Here is a 24,714-nt window from a genome sequence, read left to right as displayed (position 1 = left end):
CGGCGGATTGCGGCACGGCCGGGCAGCCCCGGCGACATGGCCCGTACATTAAAGGGGTCATCGGTCAGCGCCATCAATAACAGGTCACCTCCATCTGCCTGCATTATGGCCAGGAGCGGCTCTGATTATGGTGCCATTACACTGCCCATTGCTCCCCGGGACCCTGCCAGGTGCTTACGGTCACTGGGCAGTCAGATTTACGACCCGCCGCCTTATTGATCCGAGTGACTCGACTCCAGAAAGGTCGTATTTCAGGTAATTTGGCCAGAAGGCAAGAATTTCCAGTCGCATCACACCGCCACTGATACTTATTACCACCTCCTCTCATAACGTGTACCACTTAGTCCAGGCTAAAACTTGGAGACCAACTCAACAAGATTTGATGTACAGACTAAAATACCTCCTCTTAACATCAGCACACAACAACTTCAAGTTAATTCTTAAAAAATCTTTCATGCATTCCAGGAGGGACTTCTGAAGTTTACTTTTATCTGTGTTATAATGGTCTTCCGAGCAAGGTAATATCTCTCCTTGGTACTGAAACCTGGGCTACAATTTTCCAGTGTTTTCCATAATATCATATACTTACCAATGTCTATACCCCTGCATACAAAACATTAGTAGTGGTAAGCGCTCCATCCTAGTTACTAAGTCCAGTTGATGTCATACACAATTAGTCTTCGAGAATTGATGTTGTTGTTGTCTGCCATACATTGTACCCTTTATCACGTGGTTAACTGTTAACAGAATTGGTGAAAACAAACAACGACAACATTCTAGCACCTGTAGGTCATTGTTGAAGCCTTTCTTTCCTTGTCATAATGTTACCTAAGCGGCACCTGTCCACAGTACTGACATTTTGGTTGCTATGTTCCAGTGCTTTTCATACTACAGACACGTTTATACATAAATAAAGGTGGGGCTTTTCGTCTTCCTCTGATTCCAAAAAAGAAGTCAAACCTAACCTGTTTAGAGAAAGCCAACACTAGTATTAAAGTTCACTGTTCATTGTCACTTGTATATCCCCTATGTTTATACCATGTGCTTGCTATTAGCCCTCGGGCATGAACTTGCAAATAAACTTCACTTTACATACTAGTAGTAGCACTAGAAATTACTTTGGCCAAAACAGACAACGGTATCTGGAGGTATGACTGGACAAAAAAAGGGCACCCAGCTAACCCTATACAGAGCCCTGAGCACCCTGACACCTTGTCATTGGGCAGTCAGAACATATTGGCCTTAGCACCCCTTGATGGAGGAACCCTTGATAACTTTGGCAGCAGGGGTCGCGACCCTCTCTAGTCAACATACGTGCGCCTTCCTGCCAATCATGTCTCCTTGCCGTTAGAGCTGCCGGTCAGTATCCCTGTGTGTCCATAAAGACGGGCACTGCGGAGATCGAATGAGTGTGGCGAGATTATCCAGATAGAACGCGGACCGGGGAGGACATTCCGGGCGCTAGTCGCTCCCAGTGTGGACATAATGGCGAGCTTGACCTCTGCGATCCTGCCAAATTTTGATATCGAGCCATCTTAGGTGTGCTGGTTATATACGCGGGAAGGCAAGCGTATCGCTCATATCGTACTGGCGGAATGGGACGGCAGAGACAAACGTGCTTTGTGACATGCATCTGTTTCAGATTGTACACGTTTTTTAGGGAGAAGTAAAAATACATTTGGAACTTTCCTGTCCAAAGGAAGTTTACTTTCTGCTTTGATTCTGTGTCATGAAAGTTGTCTTGTAGATTCTCTTAAGATTCTGTTACTGAATGTCAAATCTTATCAAGTATGAGTTTCTTTATTTCAGGTATACAGCCCATAGAAGAAGCCATACAAACATGAGAACATAAACTATACACACAATAATTTATACACATAAAAAAAAAAAGAATTTCTAAATTGACAATCTTACCTCAGGAGACCTTGTATAATACTATATACTTTATCATCATAAAGACATTTTGAACCTTCCCATCCAATAAAAATTTCCTTTCTTTATGCATCTTCCTTCAAGTTGCGTCATGATGTAGGCATGTATATTCCCTTCTAGTCGATTCCTCAACACCTCTTTCTTGTTAAATCTTTACCACTTGTCCTATCATTTGTTACAATCATATTTCGTGTGACAAACTTTCCTGTCCAATGTTTTCTTTCCACATCAATCCCTCCCCTATTCTGTGTTATTCTGCTAAGTTGTCTTGTAAATATATTCACTTTCAGCTCAATCCTTAAGCGTACTTCCTTGACAAATCTCTATAGCTGTAGACTGATTAACTTTCTCTCATGTTTCAGATTGTAAACTTTAGAACTTGTGTGTCCAGTGGAAATTCTATATTATACATTGATCTGCTAAAAAGCAGTTACTCGAGCAACTGGATATGATTTTGGAAACGGTCAGACATTTTAGACAGCCATCTGGTGTCTTTTGTCAGTGACACTGGAGAAATCTTGCTGGAAGAGTTCCTATATCGTAGCTGTGAATTGACATGCTAAAGTTGTAGAACAGGTTTATCCTAACCATGAATTAATGTGCAAAAAGGAGAAGAGGACAAATTTTTAGTATGAGGGGCGTTCAATAAGTAATAACTCTGACCCACTTTCAGTTGTCTGATCTAGATGAAATTTTGCATGTGTAATGATTTATATCTTTATAGTTTATGTTGCAAAAAAGAGCTCTGAACTAATTGTGGTTTCTGAATTACTGGTGAACTGAGTTAGGTGTGAAATGGACCAGGTGTGACATGGAGCCAGTTGAGTGTCGCGCAGTGATCCGGTTTTTGTATTTGAAAGGACGCACACCAAAGGAGACTTTTGATGAAATGAAAGAAACTTATGGTGATGATGCCCCATCATATAACTTTGTAAAACGCTGGCATCCTGAATTCAAACATGGCCGGAAGTCTGTGGAAACAGTTCCCAGACCTGGTCGTTCCTCTTCTGCCATTGATGAGGCATCTGTTGGAGGACCAACCTGGGGTGTCCTACAAAAACGGTGTCCAGAGCTGCATCAAACGATGTGAGAAATGCATAACTCTGTGTGGTTCCTATGAAGAGAAAGACTAATAACTGTGCCAAGTTTCATTAATCTCCTGCTATGGGAAATGAGTCAGAGTTATTACTTATTGAACGCCCCTCGTAGTCCAAAGGAAACAAGGCTAAGACAAGTTAAGATGTTGATGCAAATGAGTTGATTTCTCCTGTTGTTTTCTATATTGATCCCTCCCCAATTTCGTCATGTGGATTCTTTCTTACAAAGATTAATGTCCTCCCATAATTCTATTGTCAAGCACTTGTTGACTTCAGACATGTACTATAGAAACACCTTTTTCAGCAACTGCTATGGCCTATTGTACAGATAGATGTTTTTAATGTATATGTATGTATGCGTGATCTTCTGTTTTTTTTATACTTGAAATAAAGAATAAAGAAAGAAAGATTCCCTTTTTGTCCCTGAGCCTGCTTTCTTGTCCAATCGTTACCCGGGACTGATCCATTTTCTTGCGCGCACACATCGGATTGTAAAGCACTGGCTGCACAGAAAGCCCACCAGTTAGGCAGATTTGCGGCCCTGCTGTGCTGAAGCCTGCCGACCTGTGCACACATGCAGAGAGGTCAGCCGGGGCACCGTTTGCCCTGCCTGGTTTGGGAACAGGCTTTGATGCCCGCTGCAGTAAAGAACATAATTCGTCTCCTGGCAGTCCACAGGGACTCTGAAATAATTACCCGACTTTTTAACTAAAAGTGACCTTTGGTCTGGAAAGACATTCATTGTTTTGTACAGGTCAAAGAGCCTGATTGTGCGCCCAGAAGGCCGCTGAAATTATCACAATCACGCACTGTCAGCAGTACATGCAGTACTGAGACCTAGGGTTTGCTACAGAAGCAAGCTGAATTCTGTGGATGCGCTTTAAAATCTCAGATAAATCTCAAATAAAACAAACATCAGGGTAAAGGGCATAAGACTGAAGATAATGACATAAATCAATATAAAAGTCATCCAACTTTCCTCTTACAATGTGTTGATTTGATTTGATTTTCAATGAGTCAACGAAGAAGAAGAAGAAGTCAACATGTTTTAGAAACTCTCAAAATTTAAAAAAAATAATCTTATATAATCTTATAAAGAATTGATATGCGTATCTTATTGTCAAATTTAATATCATTGCTCAAAAATGTAGATGGCACGGCAACTGGTCTTTATGGACAAGGCTCCTAGGAGACGAGTGTATCACATTCCTTGTTAAAACGACATTAGCCGCAAGTTTGGACAAAACAGAAACATCAATAGTGTCACAGTCAAAGGTCTTGCTGCCGACTAAGTTACTCAAAATTCCGCCATAAAAATGCATAAGAAAAGTAATTGCCCACAAGCGAAGGCACCAATCCAGATGTGTCAGAAAAATATCATAATCATGGGTGGATTTGTTAAGGTCAGCGCCCCCAGGTACATGTTGTGAAGGCAGGCGATGAATATGTCATGAGAGGTCACCACTCCGGCAGCAAGGAGTCAGGTCACTGGGGAGGCTGCGACAACACTTCTGTATATTTTTACATCAACAGAATGACTCGGAAACACACTGCAGGCAATCGGGGATACTTTGTATGGTGCTATTCTCTGGACTTGAATCCCACTTTCCTATAGTCCAATCACACATGTTTCAATTGTGTCACAGTCAAAAGCTGTAGTTACTAAGAATTTCACATAAAAATGTAATATTAAAGTTGCCCAATTCTGAATATCTTTACATCACAAACACTGTCGTTGCAGAGCAGGGAACGGGGAACCTTTGTGCGGTGCTATTCTTTGGACTTGAATCCGGCTTTTGTTTCTTCCAATCACACATTGTTTTTATAATACTAAAAGGCTTGTCCATACAATGTATGTCAGCCATCTCATTATGTTAGAAGATGAACTTGTACATAAAGATTGTTAATCTAGTGACAGAAATGACCACAACAAATGGACACAGGCCACATGCCAACTTTCACCCTGTCATGTGTTTCTGTCTGTTTCTGTAAAATGCAAATCGATGTAGATAAATTCAGTTTATGACTTTGTTTGTTTGTTTATTTTGCACACAAAAAAATAACAATAAAGTATAAAAAATTACATAAAAGTGCAGGAGGAGGGAGAATCCTGCAAGGCTTGTACAAAGCCATCCTCCACTTAACTAAGCTAATGCTAATCAAAATACAAGTGAAGAAAATGATCTTGAATCTTGCTATCTGTATCTTTGCAATATTTTGTCTGAACTTACCAATGCAATTATGACCTCAAGGATAAGTGACCAGCAGGCCGATTTGAGCTTCTCACAAATTGGCAAAGTGTAAAAACATGTAAACAGACAAACAAACATGTAAACAAAGAAGCAGAAATAAACACTAACACGAGTCTGACGTGCTCTCTGTATAAACTGTTCTCTTTGCGACCGGCCCATTGGAGCTGAAAGCTGCGGCCTGGCGACCCAAAGTTCAGGAGGCGAGTGTAATAAGTCAACAAACAAACATGTAAACAAAGAGGCAGAAATAAACAGCAACACCAGTCTGACGTGCTGTCTGTATAAACTGTTCGCTTTGCGACCCGGCCCACTGGAGCAGAAAGCTGCGGCCTGGCGACCCAAAGTTCAGGAGGTGAGTGTAATAACTGCCTGGGTAGATGTGAGGAGCAACCTTTGATGACATTACAGGGAGATATCCCGGGTCAGATCCAGATTGGTGCAACATGTTGACACTGCCACCAAAAGTGTCAAAACAGGTGCAAAATGCACCTCTGAAGGCTGCCCTACTGCACATAAAAACACATACATGGAAGAACATTAGACTATACAATATTATATACAATAGTAGCATCATAATGACATTATCAAAATATTCATTTGTAACTGACATTAGGCAAAATGTGAAGGAGGCAGTAGAGATACATTTTGTAGTGATCGGTGAAAGAACAGTTTGGTTGCACAGAACACACGAGATAATATAGCAGAGTTAACTTTTATCTTAGTCAGTTTGTTTCATAATGTATCTCATGTAGTTCTGTACTGGGTACATTTTTAGTGTATATGTTTTTTTTTTGTTACCAGCTTTAATTGAAGTGAAAAATAAAGACCTGCAATGATTTTTTCATCAGTTTGTAGTTTGTTCCATAATTCATGAAACTTTCTTTCACAGGTGAGTGGTGCATGAAACCTTTGATGTTATAAGGTTGTGAACCAAGGAAGTTTTAAATGAAACTTTAAAGGTTCTTTCTTTCTCTGTCTGTCTTTCAGCTGTGGTCAATGTGGGCTACTACAGCCAATCTCTTCTGTCCAGCCTTACTTTCGACGTCGTTACCCTTTTCCCTTTGTTTATTTGCACCAATCACATGAGTGCTACCAACATCTTTCAAGATGGACAGATGCCTAAGTGTCAACAGCTAATAGTTGCCACCGACTGTGAATTGAATCAGTAAGGCACAACCGCACGTCTCTAGAACAAAGAGTCAGTGCCAATTTTGTACCTCAAACATGGTAGAAGATGAAGTGCACTTCATGATCACTGTTGATTGTGATATGTATGCCAATGATAGAAGTACTCTATTTAGTTATATAGAAAGTAGATTCCCTCATTTTAGACACATGAGTTGCACTGACAAGTTTATATTTCTCATGCGTTTTGACAAACCGACAATAGCGAAACCCATACAGTCCTACATTTTCACTATTGCCAAGAAGCGAGAAGAAGCTGAACTTTTGTGTTAGACTAGATTTGTGATACGAGGGTGAGTCAGAAAGTAATGCAAGTGGTTTCATAACAGAGTCTTTCTTTGATCGAATGAGTTGAAATTTGGCACAAAGGTTAAGACATCTCTCCTCTTGAGATTGAAACATCTAAATTTGTTGCTCATTGTTTTATGAGTGACTGAGCTGCTTTCAAGGTGACCACACCCTTGGTATCTCGTCAAATGAAAAGTGGGGTCCAATTAACGTACAATTAAGAATTTCCCTAAACCAATTTTTGTTGTTGTAGGAGACTAAGCCAGCACATGCAATGAGCTGCATTTCTCTATAAGCCACACGCTTATTTTCAACACTGAAATCCGAGCAGTATTTCTTTTTTCGTTGCTGGTGTAGAGTGAGGTATACGCGGTCTTCAGGGTCATGAGATCTGCAGTGTTATGATTAAAACTTTCTGTAGCCTACTTTTTCATTAACAAAGAGAAATGAAACTTAGCAGACTTTTTAGTCTTTAAACAGTTAATAACTGTGTAAAGTTTCGTTTCTTTTGGTAAATGGAAAAGTAGTCTTTTAACCAACAACTCACGAATTCGTGTATAAATTCAACAGCTCTATAACACAACTTACTGCATCCTAGCAGCTGTAAATAAAGAACCATTACGAGTTTAGAAATGAAAATTGGTACGCAACCTATAGAGACATTTGTTATCATACATATATAATTTCAACCTCCTACAGTGATTTTCAGTGGGTCAGATTTAGAGGAATCGATAGTCTGACAAGCTACCAAGGGTGTGTCCATCTTGAAATCAACTCAGTTGCTCATAAAATGATAAAGACCAAATTTAAAACGTTCAATCTCAAGAGGACATATATCTCTACCTTTATGCCAAATTTAAACTCAATTGATTAAAAAACGAGTCTGTTATGAAACCACTTGCATTACTTTCTGACTTACCCTCGTACTTTCATGACTTGTTGTGATCTGTACTTAGCTCGGTTGGGCAAAATTGTACAATAAAGGTCTTCATTCATTAATAGTCCCTGTACAGGTCCTAAGCAGTAGAAGAAGAAGAGAAGGAGACTTACGGCTGCTGCTTCCTCCTTTGTCTGTGGCCTGTGGTCCTGGAGCGCGTGCTGGCAGCCGGGACACCTGGCACGACCCTGCAGCACCTGCCCAACTATCTCCACACTACAAACAAACAAACAAACAAAAGTTATACTGTAAATGCATTTCAGTTCGCAGGGATCTGATTTTGGGGTATCGGAAAAAGGACTTTTTGTGGTGGTTTTAAGTTTGCGGTAGAACCATGCACTGTAGTCTCTTACTGCCAAGGAAAAATGTTCGCGGTTGTTTTAAATTTGCGGTGAAGCAGCCACGGAGAAAACCGTGACCATAAAACCACCGCAAACATTTTTGCATTTACAGTAGTACAATGCTAATAAAACTTTCTTCCAACACAAAGGTATACACGGGTCATGTGGCGTAATCAGGGTGTTTGATTCACAACCAAGAGGTTCTGGGTTCGAATCCGTTGATAATCAGATCATTGTCCCTTGACCCCTTCTATGCTTCTGCAGAGTTACTTCCACACCTAACGTGTTATACCCCCAAACCTGTATACATGTACGGTAGCCAAATACGGGCACTGCATGTGTAACCTGTATATTATATACTGTGGAAAATAATAGATGCTGGTGTCTTCAATCCCTTGTCCCAATCCCATTTCCCAGAATGCCCAATCAGCCACCTGTTGCAGCACACCTGCAGTTGCACCTGTCTATACCTGTCCAACTCATCATCTATGTAACATTATAAATTTTAAAACATAGTGGTATCGCTTAAGTTCACCTTTATCCGCGGGGTGACCTTTATCCATTGTCTTTAAAAGCACCACATTTAGGAGTGTTAAGTCTGCGGATTATGGTTTCAAATTTGCAGTATTCAAAATGTTTCGATTTGAAACCACCATCCGTCGACTTCATATCCATAAATACGCTTTTTTCTTTTACAAACGACGGATATAAGTCATCCTCGGATAAAGGTGAACCAGCGTTAAAATGAAAACTTGTATCTGGCTACATTCACTCCCTGACACTTTGTACACCAAATGCATACAGACATTATCCTCATAGTCTGTTTTTTATGTTGAATTTTGAAGTTCGGAATTCCATTTTTAAGAAAGAGAAACAACGTATTACATTGGAGTGGCCTCAGAATTTTTCATCAACATCTGAAGCAATTAGGTCCCTAATTTTGACCGGATTACTGAAAAGAATGTGGGTTGAAGAGCTGGGAGTCGGCACTCCCCCTACAAGACGGCGCGCGCCTGTCCTGCATTCTGATGCGTCAGGTCAGCCTGAGGCTGGCAGAAGACACGCTCCAAGATCACACCCATGCGAGGTGGCTCATTGCCGGGAATGATAAACATAGTTATTGTGATGTTATTAAAAAATCTGACCCCGCGCCGCGCCGAACGGAATATAGATTTCATCTGTCGTCCTCTCGCGCCGCTCCTTAAACCGCGTTTACGGCGCACTTGGGCAAATGTTTGGTGACACTATCGCGGGGATATGACCTTCCCCGCCACACAATTACACCACTTGAATGATACTGCCTTAGCGCAGTAATGTTCTGTACCTCCGGGGATATAGGGCAGTGACCACACTTAAAGGAAGGGGATATTGTGGCATGTCTAGCGTGACCAAGGCAGAAAATTACCAATGAATATAGAGTAGCAGGATTTCTCATGCCAAAGGTTAACCCAAGGAAATTGCCACTGATGGGACCCGGCCAGACAAGCCCGGCGATTTTCTCTTATCTCCGTCATGCCCAAGATGCTCCGGCTATACTTCAAGGGTAAAGGGGATGGCGGGAATGTGCTGCACACGGCAACCGACAAACAGCAGGCATGAACCGGTGACAGGGAAGACAAAGGAGCGCAGCGGTTTAGGTATCACTGTCACAAGATAAACAATGCTTTAATCGCACAAGACTATAAACGTTAAGTGAAAGACTGGTCACATAAAAGACTAAGATGTGCAACAGTCTTGGCATTCTTGGACAATTCTTAGCACAAAACTACAAATATCAACTGACAGGCCGAAGCGGTGACAGGGAAGACAAAGGAGCGCAGCAGTTTAGGTATCGTTGTCACAAGATGGACAATGCTTTAATAGCGCAAGACTATAAATACTAAGTGAAAGACTGGTCACAGGGAAGACTAAGAAGTGCAGCAGTCTGGGCATCCTTTCATTTTGTCAAAAGATAATCATGAGACATTCTGGGACAATACTGAGCAAAAATTTAACTACAAATACCAACCGAGAGACAGCAGGCAAGAACCGGTGACATGGAAGACAAAGGAGTGCAGCAGTTTAGGCATCGTTTTTTGTAGTCACAATATGCTTAGCACAATACTACAAATTGTAACTGAAAGGCTGGTCGCACACAAGAAAAGAAGTGCAGCAGTTTATGAATCATGTGTTTAGTACAAAACTAAAACTGTTAACTGATAGACAGCATGTAAGGACTAGTGACAGGTAGTCACAGAAGTGCTGCAGTTTGGCTGTCCTTTCATCTTGTCAAAAAGCATTATTGGACAACACTTTTAACACACAACTTCAGCTGAAAGATGGCAGGTATGAGCTGGAAACAGAGATACTAAGAAGTGCAGCAAGTTTCTCTTTTCATGTTGTTATTAGATGTTTACACGGCCTAGAAATGCTTGCAAAGGACAGAATAAAGTAACGTTCTAATTAAAACAATAAAATACGGCACAGAACACTAGTACTTTATCAAACACCTCTGCAAAAGAACCACACCACAGTGGCAACTTTTGATGTTAGTCCCTTGATAGATCATTTTCCCAGTGGTCTTTTGGAAGGGACGTAAAATGGGGGTCCTTTGTTTGAGGTGTCTCAAGGGGATGGACAAGCAACCACTAACAGTAACAGGTAAAAATAAACCCTGCTACAGAAACAGCAAGGGACCTTGCTACATGTACCTTATGTGCCAGTAAGACACAACAAGGTGAACAACAACAAGTACGTATTGTACTAATTTTTTTTTCATTGCAGGCTTTTTTAATGCAAGTTTGTTGCCTAGAACAAATGTTACACTCAGCCCGGTGGAACACCCTTGCATCCTACCTATTGTAAAATATTTCAACGAGAGACATATTTATTGAAACCTTCTCCCTGCTGCCTGACCAAATATCCAACGTAAATGTGACGCCCAACAGCCAGGAGTGTCTCCAGGACCCGTCCTTCCGTCCTGGGACAGAAATCTGATTGCTGTGGGATCAGGGTTCGAAATACTTTTTTCAGCATTACCTACACTGGTGCAGGTAACATTGGAAATTATTTGCACCAGACAAAGTTTACCTGCACCACTTACACACACAATTTAGGAAGTATGGATCATACTAAAATTGTTCAGGAACCATTGCTATCTTTTTTTCCTTTTATACTTAATAGGTTGTAACAGTTAATAAAAATCCATATACACCTACATTATAGGACATTTATGCATAAAACCCAGTACATGGACCAGTGCAGGTTAGGTGCAGGTAGACACCAGAAATACCTGCACAGCTCCAATTTTACCTGCACTAACCTGCATATACAGGTGGTATTTCGAGCTCTGGGGATGGAACCAAAGTGTACCCCATCCGTCCCCAAAAATCTGAACATGATATTGATGGAAAATGCATTTCATTTTTGTAAGCTTAAAATGACACATTTAACAGTAAGACCAGCTTCCAAACAATGAGAGCGACGGAGAAAAATTTAAAGCTGGAGACGACCTTGCAAACAGCTATCTAACTACAGGGCTCGAAATACTGGGTGCATGTGCACCCAGGTGCACCCAAAATTGGAGCTGTGCACCCAATTATTTTCTGTGGGTGCACAGGGTGTACTCAAATATTTTCTTACGTTTATGTATGTAAAGGTATCAAAGTATAGTCTAGTATAGTCTAGTATACATCATTTTCTTGACATCTAAGTGTTAGAAAGATAATAAAAATGTCTGTCATGGTACTTGTTTAAGAATTTGATAGCTTGTAACTAAGTTTTATTATTACGTTATTACTTAAATTTAAGTTGTGCACCCAAAAATATTTTGGTGCACCCAATTTTTTAAGCTGGGTGCACCAGTGCACCTAATCCCAAAAATGAATTTCGAGCCCTGAACTAGGCTGATGGTCAAGGACGTAAGAAAGCACCAGAAAAGGTAGTCATTAATGAGAACTTTGTACTACTAAGTTTGACGCAGTCAAAAGTTGGCTTCCCTACTTCTTTATGCTTTCCAAGCAGCAACAGTCTGACAGGCAACTCATCATACATACATTACGTTTCACCGTCAATTCACTTTCTTTGGCGGAGGTTTTATTCTGCGGTATGGGGATGGTGTTGAGCAGCGTTTTAAGTCTACAGTTGCAACATTCTGTAGTACGGTAGTCACACATTGGAAACGCATATCCGCAGAGTCACAAATTTGCAGTGGAAAGGTACTGCACACATAAGACCACAGCAGAAATTTTAAGGTTTACGGTAGCTCTGGACAGCACCTCTTTTATCCCTGTCTGTGGCCATTGGCACCTGAAATTGGCAACTGTAGATTGCCTCCCGCACGCGGACCCCGCTTGTAATTGGAGTCAAATGAAGAAATCAAGGGGAATTAATTCAGTGATCTAGTGGCTTCTTCTTAGCACCAATTATTACGCGCAGGCATCTCCGACAAGGTCAGGCCGGGATCGTATTACACCCTGTCACTCCTAAGTACTGAGGCGAGGAGACGGAGAGTAATTTGCGGGATAACGGTGTAAGCCGCTGGAATTAATTGCATAATCAAGGGCCCCGTTTGAAACAAAATTCCGCCATGTCTTTATACACCAAGGCAGTGGTAGCAGGAAATTTGATAGCACGAGACATACACGGCAGGTCCGAGATCGATGACTTATGACTCCTCCCCGAAACATCACCTCTAATTCTGGTACATGAGAAAGGACAAAACACAATCGATGGGTGTAGTTTAAGCCTCCCCTGCAAAAGGGCTGTAATTGCATCAAGATAGGCCACTGTGCAAAGGGGTTGTTACACTGTTTACTAATGGCAGGGGTTGGTTACATAATTAGCACCTACTTAGTGGGAAAGTTCTTTCATTAGGGAAACTAATGATCCGGCAGACACGGCTAAAATTACACGGCACCAGAAGTGCCGAGGCTGCAGACCACTTTAATCCCTCTACATTTGGTGCGATAGCCGGTCTTCCTACATACATGCTAAGGAGACCATTTGCCAAGTGACCTCCTGTAAGCAAAGCTATGAAAGAGAACAAGCCATTCACACGAGTTCGTTAGGTCTCGCTGCAGTGAAAATTGCCCTCTAGAACCACTCAGGGGACCAATAAAATCTGATCTATGTGGACTCTATAGACAGGATTCTCAATACTTGTGTCAATTTTGTAAGAAGTTATCTAAGGGGGGCCTCAGAAATGGTCACATTGATTAGGTGGTCCTTATGTAGAGGTGGTAACTAGTACAGGTTTGACTGTATATCAATGGCTGTAAGGTACTAGTACTTATGTAGAGGTGGTCACTAGTACAGGTTTGATTGACCAATGGCTATGTGGTCCTTATGTAGAGATGGTCACTAGTACAGGTTTGACTGTATATCAATGGCCAGGTGGTTCTTATGCAGAAGTGGTCACTAGTACAGGTTTGACTGTACATCAATGGCCAGGTGGTCCTTATGTAGAGATGGTCTCTAGTACAGGTTTGACTGTATATTAATGGCCAGGTGGTCCTTATGTAGACGTGGTCACTAGTACAGGTTTGACTGTATATCAATGGCCAGGTGGTCCTTATGTAGAGATGGTCACTTGTACAGGTTTGACTGTAGTTACAAAGAAACGCCAGAGACAGTAGATGAGTACAAAGTACAGTGTAGCTCTTTGAAAACAATGTTGACATTTACATGCATAGTTTGCTTAGTTTCCGAACTAAAATCACAACTCAACATAGCACCAGGTGACAGCATGGTTTAAAAACAAAACAAAAAAGCATTTTGGCCAATACAAATTTGGCCCAATAGAAATGATGACTACATTAATATGACCCTGTCCATGGTGCTAAATTGGTTGCTGTAGTAGGCCAACTCATACACCACAACCTGTCCCTGCCCATTAACTACAGTCAACTCCTTACAATGGAAAGTATTATCACACTTTGATGTAACATGTGAAGAGTAATGTAAAAATTCATTTAGTAGTTTGAGGAAAGGAGGTAACGCTAGTTCACCTTTATCCGTGGGGTAACCTATATCCGTTGGTTTTCAAAACAGCACATCTAGGGATATGTAGTTGATGAACGGTTGTTTCAAATTGCAAAATTTTCAAAATATAACAGTTTGAACTCACAGTTTGTTGGCATGATAGCCCTAAATACCCTGCTTTTGAAAACAACGGATATAGGTTACCCCGCGGATAAAGTCGAACTAGCGTTAGCTCCCGTCTGTTAATTTTGGCAACGAGAATCTTTTTCTTCTCTAGCTGGCCTCAGTGTAAGCAAGTTGTTGCGATGATGAAATCTTAGCACTTTAATAGTAACCGACAAAGACGCTAAGATTAAGTTATTGTTTAATAGCAATATAAGCATTACATGTACCTTTTTCAATATGAAAACTAAGTCAATTACCACTGGATGTTAGGGTTAGTGGTAGGAGTGAAGCCACATCATTTGGAATACAGTCAAACCTGTACAAGTGACCACCTGGCCAATATGACCACTTCTTAGTATCTCTTAGATAATTTTTCCAATAGGAATCCTGTCTATAGTGACCACCTGTCCATATCTTACAGGTCCTCATACTGGCTCTCTTTGGCCTAGGTCCCAATTCCCAACCTGATCGAGTACCTTTTGGAAATGAAAACTATGATAAGAAAGGCAACACAAAAAACAGAGAACGTAAAACAATTTAGCCTGAGTATCATCCTCCGTAGTAACCGCTGGCTCTCCGTGGTTAGCAAGCAAAAGTCGTGAGCCAGCGGTTACTACAGAGGATGATACTCAGGCTAAAAACAATTAGTCAGGAGAGAAGAATTTGTGTATTCTTCTTGGTAAACACTTTTATTTGTCGTTCTCACAAATATCCCCCTTTTGGAAATGGACCTAAGCCGTGGTAGGTTTGAGAGTGGAAGTAACTGTTGGCTCCCATGGCAGTTACTCCAAGCACCAATCAAATGTTGACAGGTCACAAGGCTTTACTCTTCACAGTGACTGCAGCTATGGAGTTAAAAATTGAAAGCCAAATGCACACCACTCAGACTGAATGTTTGAACGGTTGATCGCTATCTTCTGCATCCCCCCAAATCGTTCCGTCCTTCTTGCAGCCCGTCCTATCGCTGACGCCATCTGTTCACAGTCACTTGTCACGGCCGGACCCGGGGTCTCCTCCCCAGACAGACAACCACTATTACCCCTCAAATTATGATGTAAGCCTGTCTGATCTTATCGGGGGGAATTCTGGCCCATGGAAATGTCATTAAGTGCGTGATCTTCTCTCATGCGTGCCAGCGTGTATGAGCAAAGGTGAAGCAGTCATCCTCAATGGAGATCATACATGATGCTTTTTCAAGTAACCAGTGGTAATGTAATTTGGCTTGCATGCTTGTTTGTTTATTTTGCTCATAAAAACAATAACAAATACTAGTATATAATACTAAATAAAAGTGCAGGAGGAGGGGAAAAGCCTGCATGGCTTGTACAAAGCCCTCCTCTCCTTAACTGAGCTAATACTAATCTAAATACAGGTGTAGAAGATAAATGAAAGTTAGAATAGCAACAATTAACTTAGCCAGGTATAACGATTCACCCCTACTATACTAGATAAGTGTGTTGGGTTCTTTCACGTGCAGACGTTTGACACTTGAGGCTTTTGCCTGAAGCTCCCTCATACACAGGGCCGCTGGCTGTAAGTCGCATACATGTGTCATTGTAAGGAACAACTTGTGTCTTACGGCCACTGCAGTATTAAAGCAGATCATGACAAGGCTTATGGGGACAGCAGTATCAAAGGGGAGCATTTCAAAAGATCATGGTGACAGCACTATTAAACTGGAGCATTTCAAAAGTTGAGAGGACTTTCAGGATCTTGACATGGTAGCAGTGAGGTTGATTTTTTTGCCTGTGACTCTTCCTACAAAATCATAATACTGCAAATATGTGTTTTGTAGTTCTTCAGTACTACTGTCACAGGATTGCTTCAACAGCAAACATCAGAAAGAACTCCTTTTCCCCAGCCTGTGTACCATCCTCCATAGTTAACAATGGTTCTCCCGATTCCAGCTAAACAAGCGTTTTTGTTGCATGTATATTTGTCAAACTTAGCTTGGCAATCTGAAGTTGTCATATACTCATAATCAAAAGCCTCTGACTGAAGCCTACCCATGCAGAGTTGGGTACATACAAACTATTGTTAACAAATGTATCAATACCCCTCAGAACTTCTCATTAATTTCTTTGCATGAAAAGTGAATAATTTCATCAGGTTGGGGAATCACTGGTAACAAAGTTTTAACATTAACATATATTGTGGAAGGTGCAGTCACCTGTTGATTGTACATAGATGCTGGTAGTGAATAAAGAGCCTTGTTATCTATGCAGTACTTTTGTTTATGTTTGAATTTTACTGCAGACTTTTGATCTGTCTGTTGTCTTGAGTGTAATATTTTTCCTGCCACGTACAGTAGAAGTCGCTTAAAGGCACGGCCTATTTGCCACTGCATTTCGTGCAATTATCCAGCTGGTGCAATAATGCGAAGTTATCTAGCTGGACCGCACCGGTTTGGGATTTCGGGATTCCGTGCAGTTAACAGAAGTGTGCGTTAATCCGTTGTGCAATTAATTGGCTTCTACTGTATAAGATTAGAAATGTCCATAGAAAAACAGAGCAAATCCGTGTAATATTCAGATGATGCCTTGGGACCACAACTCGTGTCTTATGATGTCTTATGATGTGGTATATAGTAGAGTAGATTCATCCCTCCTACCGCGACATCTTGCACACTGCAGTCATCCCTCATGAGGTTGTCATTCTCCACATACTCTTATGACGCTCCAGTACCCCCGTGGATGACACCGCACCCGACCACTGTAACCAGCGCTGACTGGAGTCGTGACCTTGCTTGCTCGAGGCTGGAATCTCCTGCTGTAATAACGAGTACCAGACCTGACCTCCGTCGAGCAAGGTGCGCCAGTCTTTCATCGAGCAGTGAGGAAGTGCCTTAACATATCAGGGCTCGAAATACTTCTTTCTGCATACCTGCACTGGTGCAGGTAACACTGAAAATTACATGCATCAGACAAATTTTACCTGCACTACTCTGAATTTAGGAATTATGGATCATACTAAAATTGTTCAGGAACCATTTTTATTTTTTTATTTTATTTTTAATAGGTGGTAAGAGTAAATGATGCTGACAACAATCCACATATTACTATCAGTCAGTCTATGAAGACTATGACACTACGCAAGGAAAATGACAATGTAGACTGCAATCCACATAGACCTACATCATAGGACATTTATGCCTAAAACCAAGTACAAGGATCAGTGCAGGTTAGGTACAGGTAGACGCCAGAAATACTAGTACCTGCACAGCTCCAATTTCACCTGCACTAACCTGCATATACAGGTGGTATTTCGAGCCCTGCTTAATGCATTCAGCTGCTCCTGGCTTGTCCCATCTAAAAGACTTGCCAATGATTGATGCCTTGTTGTGAAGTTTACAAACGGGTTTATTTGAATGTTGAAGAAAACGAAGGTAAGACGTGCAAGTGAACAGGATAGCAGAATTTCCTTGTACACCACCAGTTAATCTTACCTGCTGACATCCTCCTCAGAAGTCTGGCAGGCATTGAAATGTCATCAGGTAAGATCAACTGGTTGTCTAAAAGAAAACACTAAATGTCCTACCAACCTGATGAAATTATTTTCGGATCCAGGTAAACAATATTCAAAGACAAATCGATCTCTTCGTCTGGACATCCATCACTCCTCTTTACTGTCTAATGAACTGGTAGGTCAATACTACAACATGGGATGCAAGAATACAAACCCATTGAACATATCAAAGTCACTGACTCCTATAGTTGTCATAATTTTGGGTTAATAAAGCTCTGCTCTGTTTGATGGAAAGTTACCAAAAGTCGTCAAGCTTTACTGTCAGATCGGGTACCCACACATCAGGAGAGATTGCTGTCCTCTGGCACACTGTAAGTTGTTAATTCAGATTGGGCAGATATGTAACTAGCCAGAAAATTTCCTTGCAGTTTCAGTATCAGAGTAAATCTTTACAGGGAGAGATTGCTAGCTCTTCCCCCTTTAGCGTGCTCGAGGCATCTTCTCAAATGCAGGAGCCCCAGTTTAAGTCCCTTCTGAAAGATAGGCGCAGCCCCAACCGAGATACCTTACTCAGGTTTGAACCGGGGTCTCCCAGTTACCTCAACTTTATTTCAGGCTGCTACCAGCTGGTGTGTTATGCCAAAAGGTGGTTATACCAGCTACATAGATACAGATACCAGTTGAGCTACAGGGATATCACTTCAAAATCTAGTATAATTACACATCTTGGCACCTTTCTGTTTAATTTTGCGACCACTTTGAGGATAAATGCTTCAAAGCTGCCGTCAGTAATCGCATGTGGAAAGCAGTACACTGTTTTTCCCCTGTTCAGCATGTAAAGTAGGGAGGTGTGTCATATTCACAGTAGAACTTTAATCTTTCAATTTCCCAGGGTGCCTGAGCTTATTGTGTATTGTTGGCAGGGTGTCACGGAGATGGGCAGGTTTTCTGGAAAATTGGTTTTCGGCACACTCCACTGCCCAATGGCTGGACTGGCACCGGAGAGGGTGAGTCTCGGAATTACCGGATAACCGCAAGGCCACGTCTTTATGACATTTTGTTCTCCTGACATTATCCTGCAATGTAAACTTGATTCCCTTTATTAGTCCCACGACAACTGTCTTGCATGTTGAAGAGGTGTCCTGACAAGAACTTCAATGCTGACACTTTTTGATGTATAGTGTAGAGAAACTAGCAATCTACAAGCATGAAAAATGCAGTTCTTTCCAGTTAAATGTCTTATAATTACTTTGTTGTTTTTAAAATGTACTAAGGCCACTCACTCACTTTCACTCACTCTCACTCACACAGTGAACTACCAGGTCACGCTCTCTCTCTCTCACCCACTCTTTCTCACCCACTCTTTCTCACCCACTCTTTCTCACTCACTCACTCACTCACTCACTCACTCACTCACTCACTCACTCACTCACTCACTCACTCACTCACTCACTCACTCACTCACCCACTCCAATTCACAAACACAAGGATCTGGAGTGAGCTGCCAGTCAACACCACTTAGGTGACCTCAATACAACAGTAATTGCCCCATTTGTGGCCAAGAGACAAACACAGGACCTCCATTTAACATCCTATCCAAAGGACGGCCCTAACCAAAGCTAGGTACTCATTTTCACCTGAGTGAAGTGAGGAAAATTGTGTAAAGTGCTCTCAGACCACAACATCAGGGGCATATCAGCGGTTTTAAACCCAGTACTTCTGGGGTTTGGGCCAAACAATGCCACATCATATGTAAATCCATTGACAAGGAGGACCAGGGTGCATTCAGGATGACATCACATATAGGACAGGAAGTAACATGAGCCAGGAGCTCACCCATGGCCAGTTTTGCTACTTGTTATTTGATATCCAAGCTGTCAGAGATCATGTTTCAACCTTTAATCATGTGGGCTGTCTAAGCTTGTTCTGTCACATGTTTTACACTCGCCATCACTGTGGAGTGTAAGGCTGTCAGGTAGAATCAAATATCAGTCAGGTGGGTACCGGTACACCGTAAAAACATTTCTTGTGTTGGACCGGTCCAGGAAAACCGGACCTAAAAAAGAACCAGTTTTTGGACCGGTTAGAAAATGAACAGATAATACTGGCAGCATGTGTTTTGGGACTTATCAGTCCAAGAGAATACCTAGAGCAAAGTAGAGGACAGTACTAGTTGATATAGTCACTTTAACCAAGTTACTACAGTCAAACTTGGTCTATAACAGAGGCAGTTGGTGTTTTCTACATGAAGATAGAAGTTTAAAATGACAGCGGATTTCGGAAACTCCACCAAACAGAATCATATGTAGCAAAATGGACTATCATCGCCCATTCACAAGTTTTCACATACAGTTAGGTCCAGGTTTAGGTTTAGAGCGGGACCTGACCCTCTGGACCTGGACCATACCTGTACCTAAATTTTTTGTACCAACCCCTAGTCAGGACTGCTGTAGACTGGCATTGTGTTTACATCTAATCTAATTATAGATAGGGAGATACCGATTTAGTTAGTCTGTTTTTAAGTTTTTTTGTCCTTTTCCCTTGTAACTCTGCAAGGCCCCAAGAAAAGGAAAACTCTGAAATACCCAGCTAGTCTCTGAAATCTGTAAAAAAAACTTCTTGGGTATACGTCCACAGCTGCAAGTTGTTGCTGCATCTATCAGAAAGCTCTGGTGACCCAGCAGCAACTTCTCACCACCCAACCCGTGCAAACTTCGAATCCCTGCGGGAAGTTTCGCGTAGGGATAAGAGGCAGTCGATATCGAAACTTTGCAAAAAATGTCTGACACTATTTACTCAATACATTCCATCATCATCGCATTGTTGCAGGGAAAAATGACCAGAAAGGAGCCATCGCGGCGATCTGGCCACGGCCCTCAGACCAACTCTTCCGTGCCATAAATTTGGGGATGACACGTCGGATTAAGCGGTGCAACCTGGCTGGGGGTTGACACCGCTGATAGGCTGGACTGGGGTAACTGGATTACGGCTCTTTGTGCGGGAGATAAAGTGGGTGCCAGTGCATGGACCCGCGGATCTCAGATAAGACTGGACATAATGTGCTCATGCGGTAATGTATCCCTGCCACTTGCCTGTCAAAGAAAACTAATTTTCTAGCTGGAAAACTTTGTGTGAAGGACCTATGAATGATGTGTTATTATTTTTTGGGATGCTGTCGGGCTTAGGCGGTTTTTGTTGGCGGGATCACGTCGGGGCTCCTGGGATGACATGGGGCGCTGCCGATAAGAGAAGCCCATTTTCCACGGTCTGGACAAGGCCGACCTGTCAGAGGGGCTTTGGTCAAGTCTGCTGGTGATCGCTGGAGCAGCTAGCCACGCAAAGTTTGCAAACTTTGAGAAAAAAAACACAAGTCTTTGAAAAAATAAGTGTACATCTACTGTAAAGGAGTTTTACTTCACAGTTTTTGTGGTAACCTCTGACGAACCTGTCAGAGGGGCTTTGGTCAAGTCTGCTGGTGATCGCTGGAGCAGCTAGCCACGCAAAGTTTCCAAACTTTGAGAAAAAAAACACAAGTCTTTGAAAAAATAAGTGTACATCTACTGTAAATGTTGAGATTTCCACCGCAGTAGTATGTCACGGATTTTACGGTAACCTCTCGTAAACCTGTCAGAGGGGCTTTGGTGGTGATCACTGGGGCGGCTAGTCACGCAAAGTTTGCAAAATTTGAGAGAAAAAAAAACACAAGTCTTAAGTGTAGATCTATTGTAAATGTTATAAAAAAAACCTCTATGTCAAAAGAAGTGTAAATCTTCTGTAAATGTTGAGATTTCTACAGCAGCAGTATGTCACAGTTGTTGTGGTAACCTCTGGCGACCTGTCAGGGGGCCTTTGGTCAAGTTTGGTGCTGATCGCTGGGACGGCGAGCCAGTTTCATGTTTATTTATTAGGATTCTCCATATACGATGGCAATGGAGGGTATGGCGGAACAGGTGTCAAAGAATACCTTTTCAAAGCCGCCATACACACATGTTCGCACATGTCACGGCAGGGTTATACCGCCCCTTACTGGGTGACATACCCTTTCGTGTGGCTGATACGGTATGGAGGTTTGCCAGGCCTCCATCCGGGTGATGGACATTTCTGGTGGTAACCTGTCCACTGTACCACCAAAGAAATGCTTGTGCAGTCTTCTATCCAACTTGTTTCAACTGCGAACTAAAAACTACTGCAAACACTCCACTGTCTCCACACTGCAGCGTTAAATCTCCAGGAGCTGAAGTAAGGGCATTGAAATTATCTGCTGCTTTTTCATGCATTTCCAAACAGGTGACATGTAAAAAATAAAGAGAATGCAAATTACTGTGGTCTCATTGCAAAATGTATATGGATACGAAACTTTGAAAACACTTGCCTTTGCATTTTATATACTGGGATAGGTAGAAATGTTATACATTTGTACTTACTAACTTACTTTTCCTCTTCCTCCCTGGACGGACATAAATTCGTGCTGTAATCAAAATTATTGTAGCACCTGAAAAAATGGACCCCCCCCCACCCACTTTCATAACAAAGACTATGATGTACATGTCAATCTCCCAAACAATGCTTATAATAAGTATTGTACACTTTTAGGGCACATATGTTCTTGCGATAAAGAAACAGACATTTTACTGATATGGAGTTCCCTCATGGTCATTCGTTCCTCACAACAAATCATCGGCTACAGATCGATTGGCTGTGAAGTCTTGATTCATTTCTGCCTCAGAAGGTGTCGCGGCAATGAGTACGAGTGCAAGAACAAATTGTTACCACCTATTGTGCGCAGTCTGGGAGAGATCTCCCGATCTTCTGCGCTACGATGCAGAGGTGGGTCTCCTTTCTCGTCCACGACACAGACGCCTTTAGATAAGGAAATATAATTTTCTGGACAGCAGACGTCAGATCCAGTGGAGGAGACTTTCCATACATTTCAGGATTTAGCTGTCTGCCCGCAAATCCCCAGAGAAACTGTCAGAAACTTTCTCAGGTAAGGCCAAAGAACTTCATTCCGTTGGTTCACGGAAATTTGAAACTAAGAATTTACCAAGCGGTCCAGATGAAAACTGAGGCAGGATGGAAAACTTGCATCTTACTGCATGATGTATTGAATTTCACTAACTGAAATTGTGTATTCCAAGCAGGGCTCTAGGACCTGTCCCTCCGTCCTGGAACAGAAATTTGCTTGTTGCGATGGATAAATATTTCACCCCAACCCAAAAATTTGAGCTTCAGTACATGAAATTGATAAAAAGAAAACTACTCTCCTTTTAACGTCGCAAAACCCACACATTACAGAAAAAGTGGGATCCTCTGTCTCAGAAAAAGAAGACAAACCCAATAAGGTACATCTTTAACTAGTTTAAGTTAGACTAGAGTAGTCGCTTAGTATACTGTTTACCATTATTTGTATGTCATTGTTTGTCACTTGCAGTTAGCCCTCGGGCAAGAATTTGCAATAAAACTTACTTTATTAGCTTAACGTAACAGATTTTACAAGAAACATCAACAACATTGGCTCCAACATTGAATTAAAAAAAACTAGAAAGGTAATATTTGCAAGCAAATACAGAATGTTACCTTCACATGTTGTAGTCTAACACTGGCAACTGTTTTGTTCATTCTTATTTGAACACATTTCTAAATGTAGTGACCCGAGCCCCTCTAGATCTGACATTTGCTACATTATGTAACTGAACACCACATGGTACCTGCTACTTTACCGGTTACCATGGTGATAGCCGTCTGGTCCAGGTCGTTGACCTTATTTGCGCGGAAAAGAAGAAGAAACAAAGCAAAAACAATATGTTCCCTTCTGTGAAGGTAACATAACTAAAGCTGGAGACGGCCCTGGTACCTTAGTACAGCCCTCAGAGTCTGTTTTGAAGTTGAAATGTCAGACTTTTCCACCGTTAAGGAGTACATGGTTTCACTTATCTTCAAAACCTATGCCACATCTGCCAAAGAGCAGTTACTCAAGAAACTGGATTTGATTTTGGAAACGGTCAGACGTTTCAACTGGAATCCACCAGTTTTCGTCAGTGACACTGAAGTGATCTGGAAGAAACTGGTCTTTTACACTCTGCATACTAACTATGCATGAAGACAATTTCATATTTCCAAAACGTTGTTTAAACGTCTGACCGTTTCCAAAATTCTATCCAGTTGCTTGAGTAACTACTTTTTGGCAAATCTTATTACCGGGATGTCTAACCTACATTGACGTATCCATGCCACATCATTACTGTGAGGCATAATACATTTTTATGTATTTTTCTTGAAATGCACAGGCCTTCCCAAGGAACGAAGACATGCAAGAACACGGGAATTCAGCACCATGGACAGCACTTATGCCTGGATAATCATGTCTGTCTCTCATTCTTATCTTTTCTTGCTCATTTATTTGTTTAATCTATTTCTTATCTATCAATCTAGCAGGGTGGTCCCTTCAGTTGTCAACAACTGATTTCCATGGGAGTGCTGCAATCAGAAATGGCAGCACCCATTTATTTATCAATTTAAAACACAACACAACACAAGAAAGATTACACCAAAACTGAAACTATTGCTGCAACAGTACAGGACAGAGTAACACTTAAATCATGTGATTTGTATCTATGCCATGTTTCCCTTGTAGAACCAACAAAAAGCAGCCAGCACACCAGTTTGATCTCTTATAATGACAAAAGGTGGGGTCGTGTGGCGCAACTGCAGGGTGCTTGGCCTTGTACATGCCATGTCAGCTGTTCCGCTGCAATACCAAGGACAGCCAACAGGTGGCCCAAAACTGACCATGACCTTCATCATCCCTAGAACGACCCACATATCACAAACCATCAAGAGGTTCTTAAGTTTTGCTGACCAAAAATACAATGGAGGAAACACAGGGAAACAACACCTCCATTTTTCATGCACTGCCAGGTAAAAAGCAAGCACTTTTTAGGCTCCCTTGTGTTGAAAAGAAAGGGCTCTAGTCAACTGTGTTGAGCCTAGAGGCAAGCAAGGGGGACAATAGACCTTGACCTTTTCTCCAAGATAACCCACATACCAAATATCATCACAATCCATCCAGAGTTCTTACGTCGGGATACCTA

At 41.7% G+C, this 24,714-nt stretch overlaps 1 protein-coding gene across 4 annotated transcripts in view; it reads right to left on the bottom strand.

The window, feature by feature from the left end:
* Nucleotides 1–24,714, bottom strand: part of LOC118409294 (zinc finger protein basonuclin-2-like) — a 144,377-nt gene that overhangs the window by 29,514 nt on the left and 90,149 nt on the right. For all 4 annotated transcript variants that reach the window (XM_035810209.1, XM_035810207.1, XM_035810208.1 and 1 more), the window contains exon 9: nt 7,805–7,907. In XM_035810209.1, coding sequence (XP_035666102.1) covers nt 7,805–7,907 — 103 coding nt within the window. The remainder of the gene's footprint in view (nt 1–7,804; nt 7,908–24,714) is intronic.

This window comes from Branchiostoma floridae, chromosome 2, assembly GCF_000003815.2.
Source record: "Branchiostoma floridae strain S238N-H82 chromosome 2, Bfl_VNyyK, whole genome shotgun sequence".
Taxonomy (NCBI): domain Eukaryota; kingdom Metazoa; phylum Chordata; class Leptocardii; order Amphioxiformes; family Branchiostomatidae; genus Branchiostoma; species Branchiostoma floridae.
This window is presented reverse-complemented; position numbering and strand designations above follow the sequence as displayed.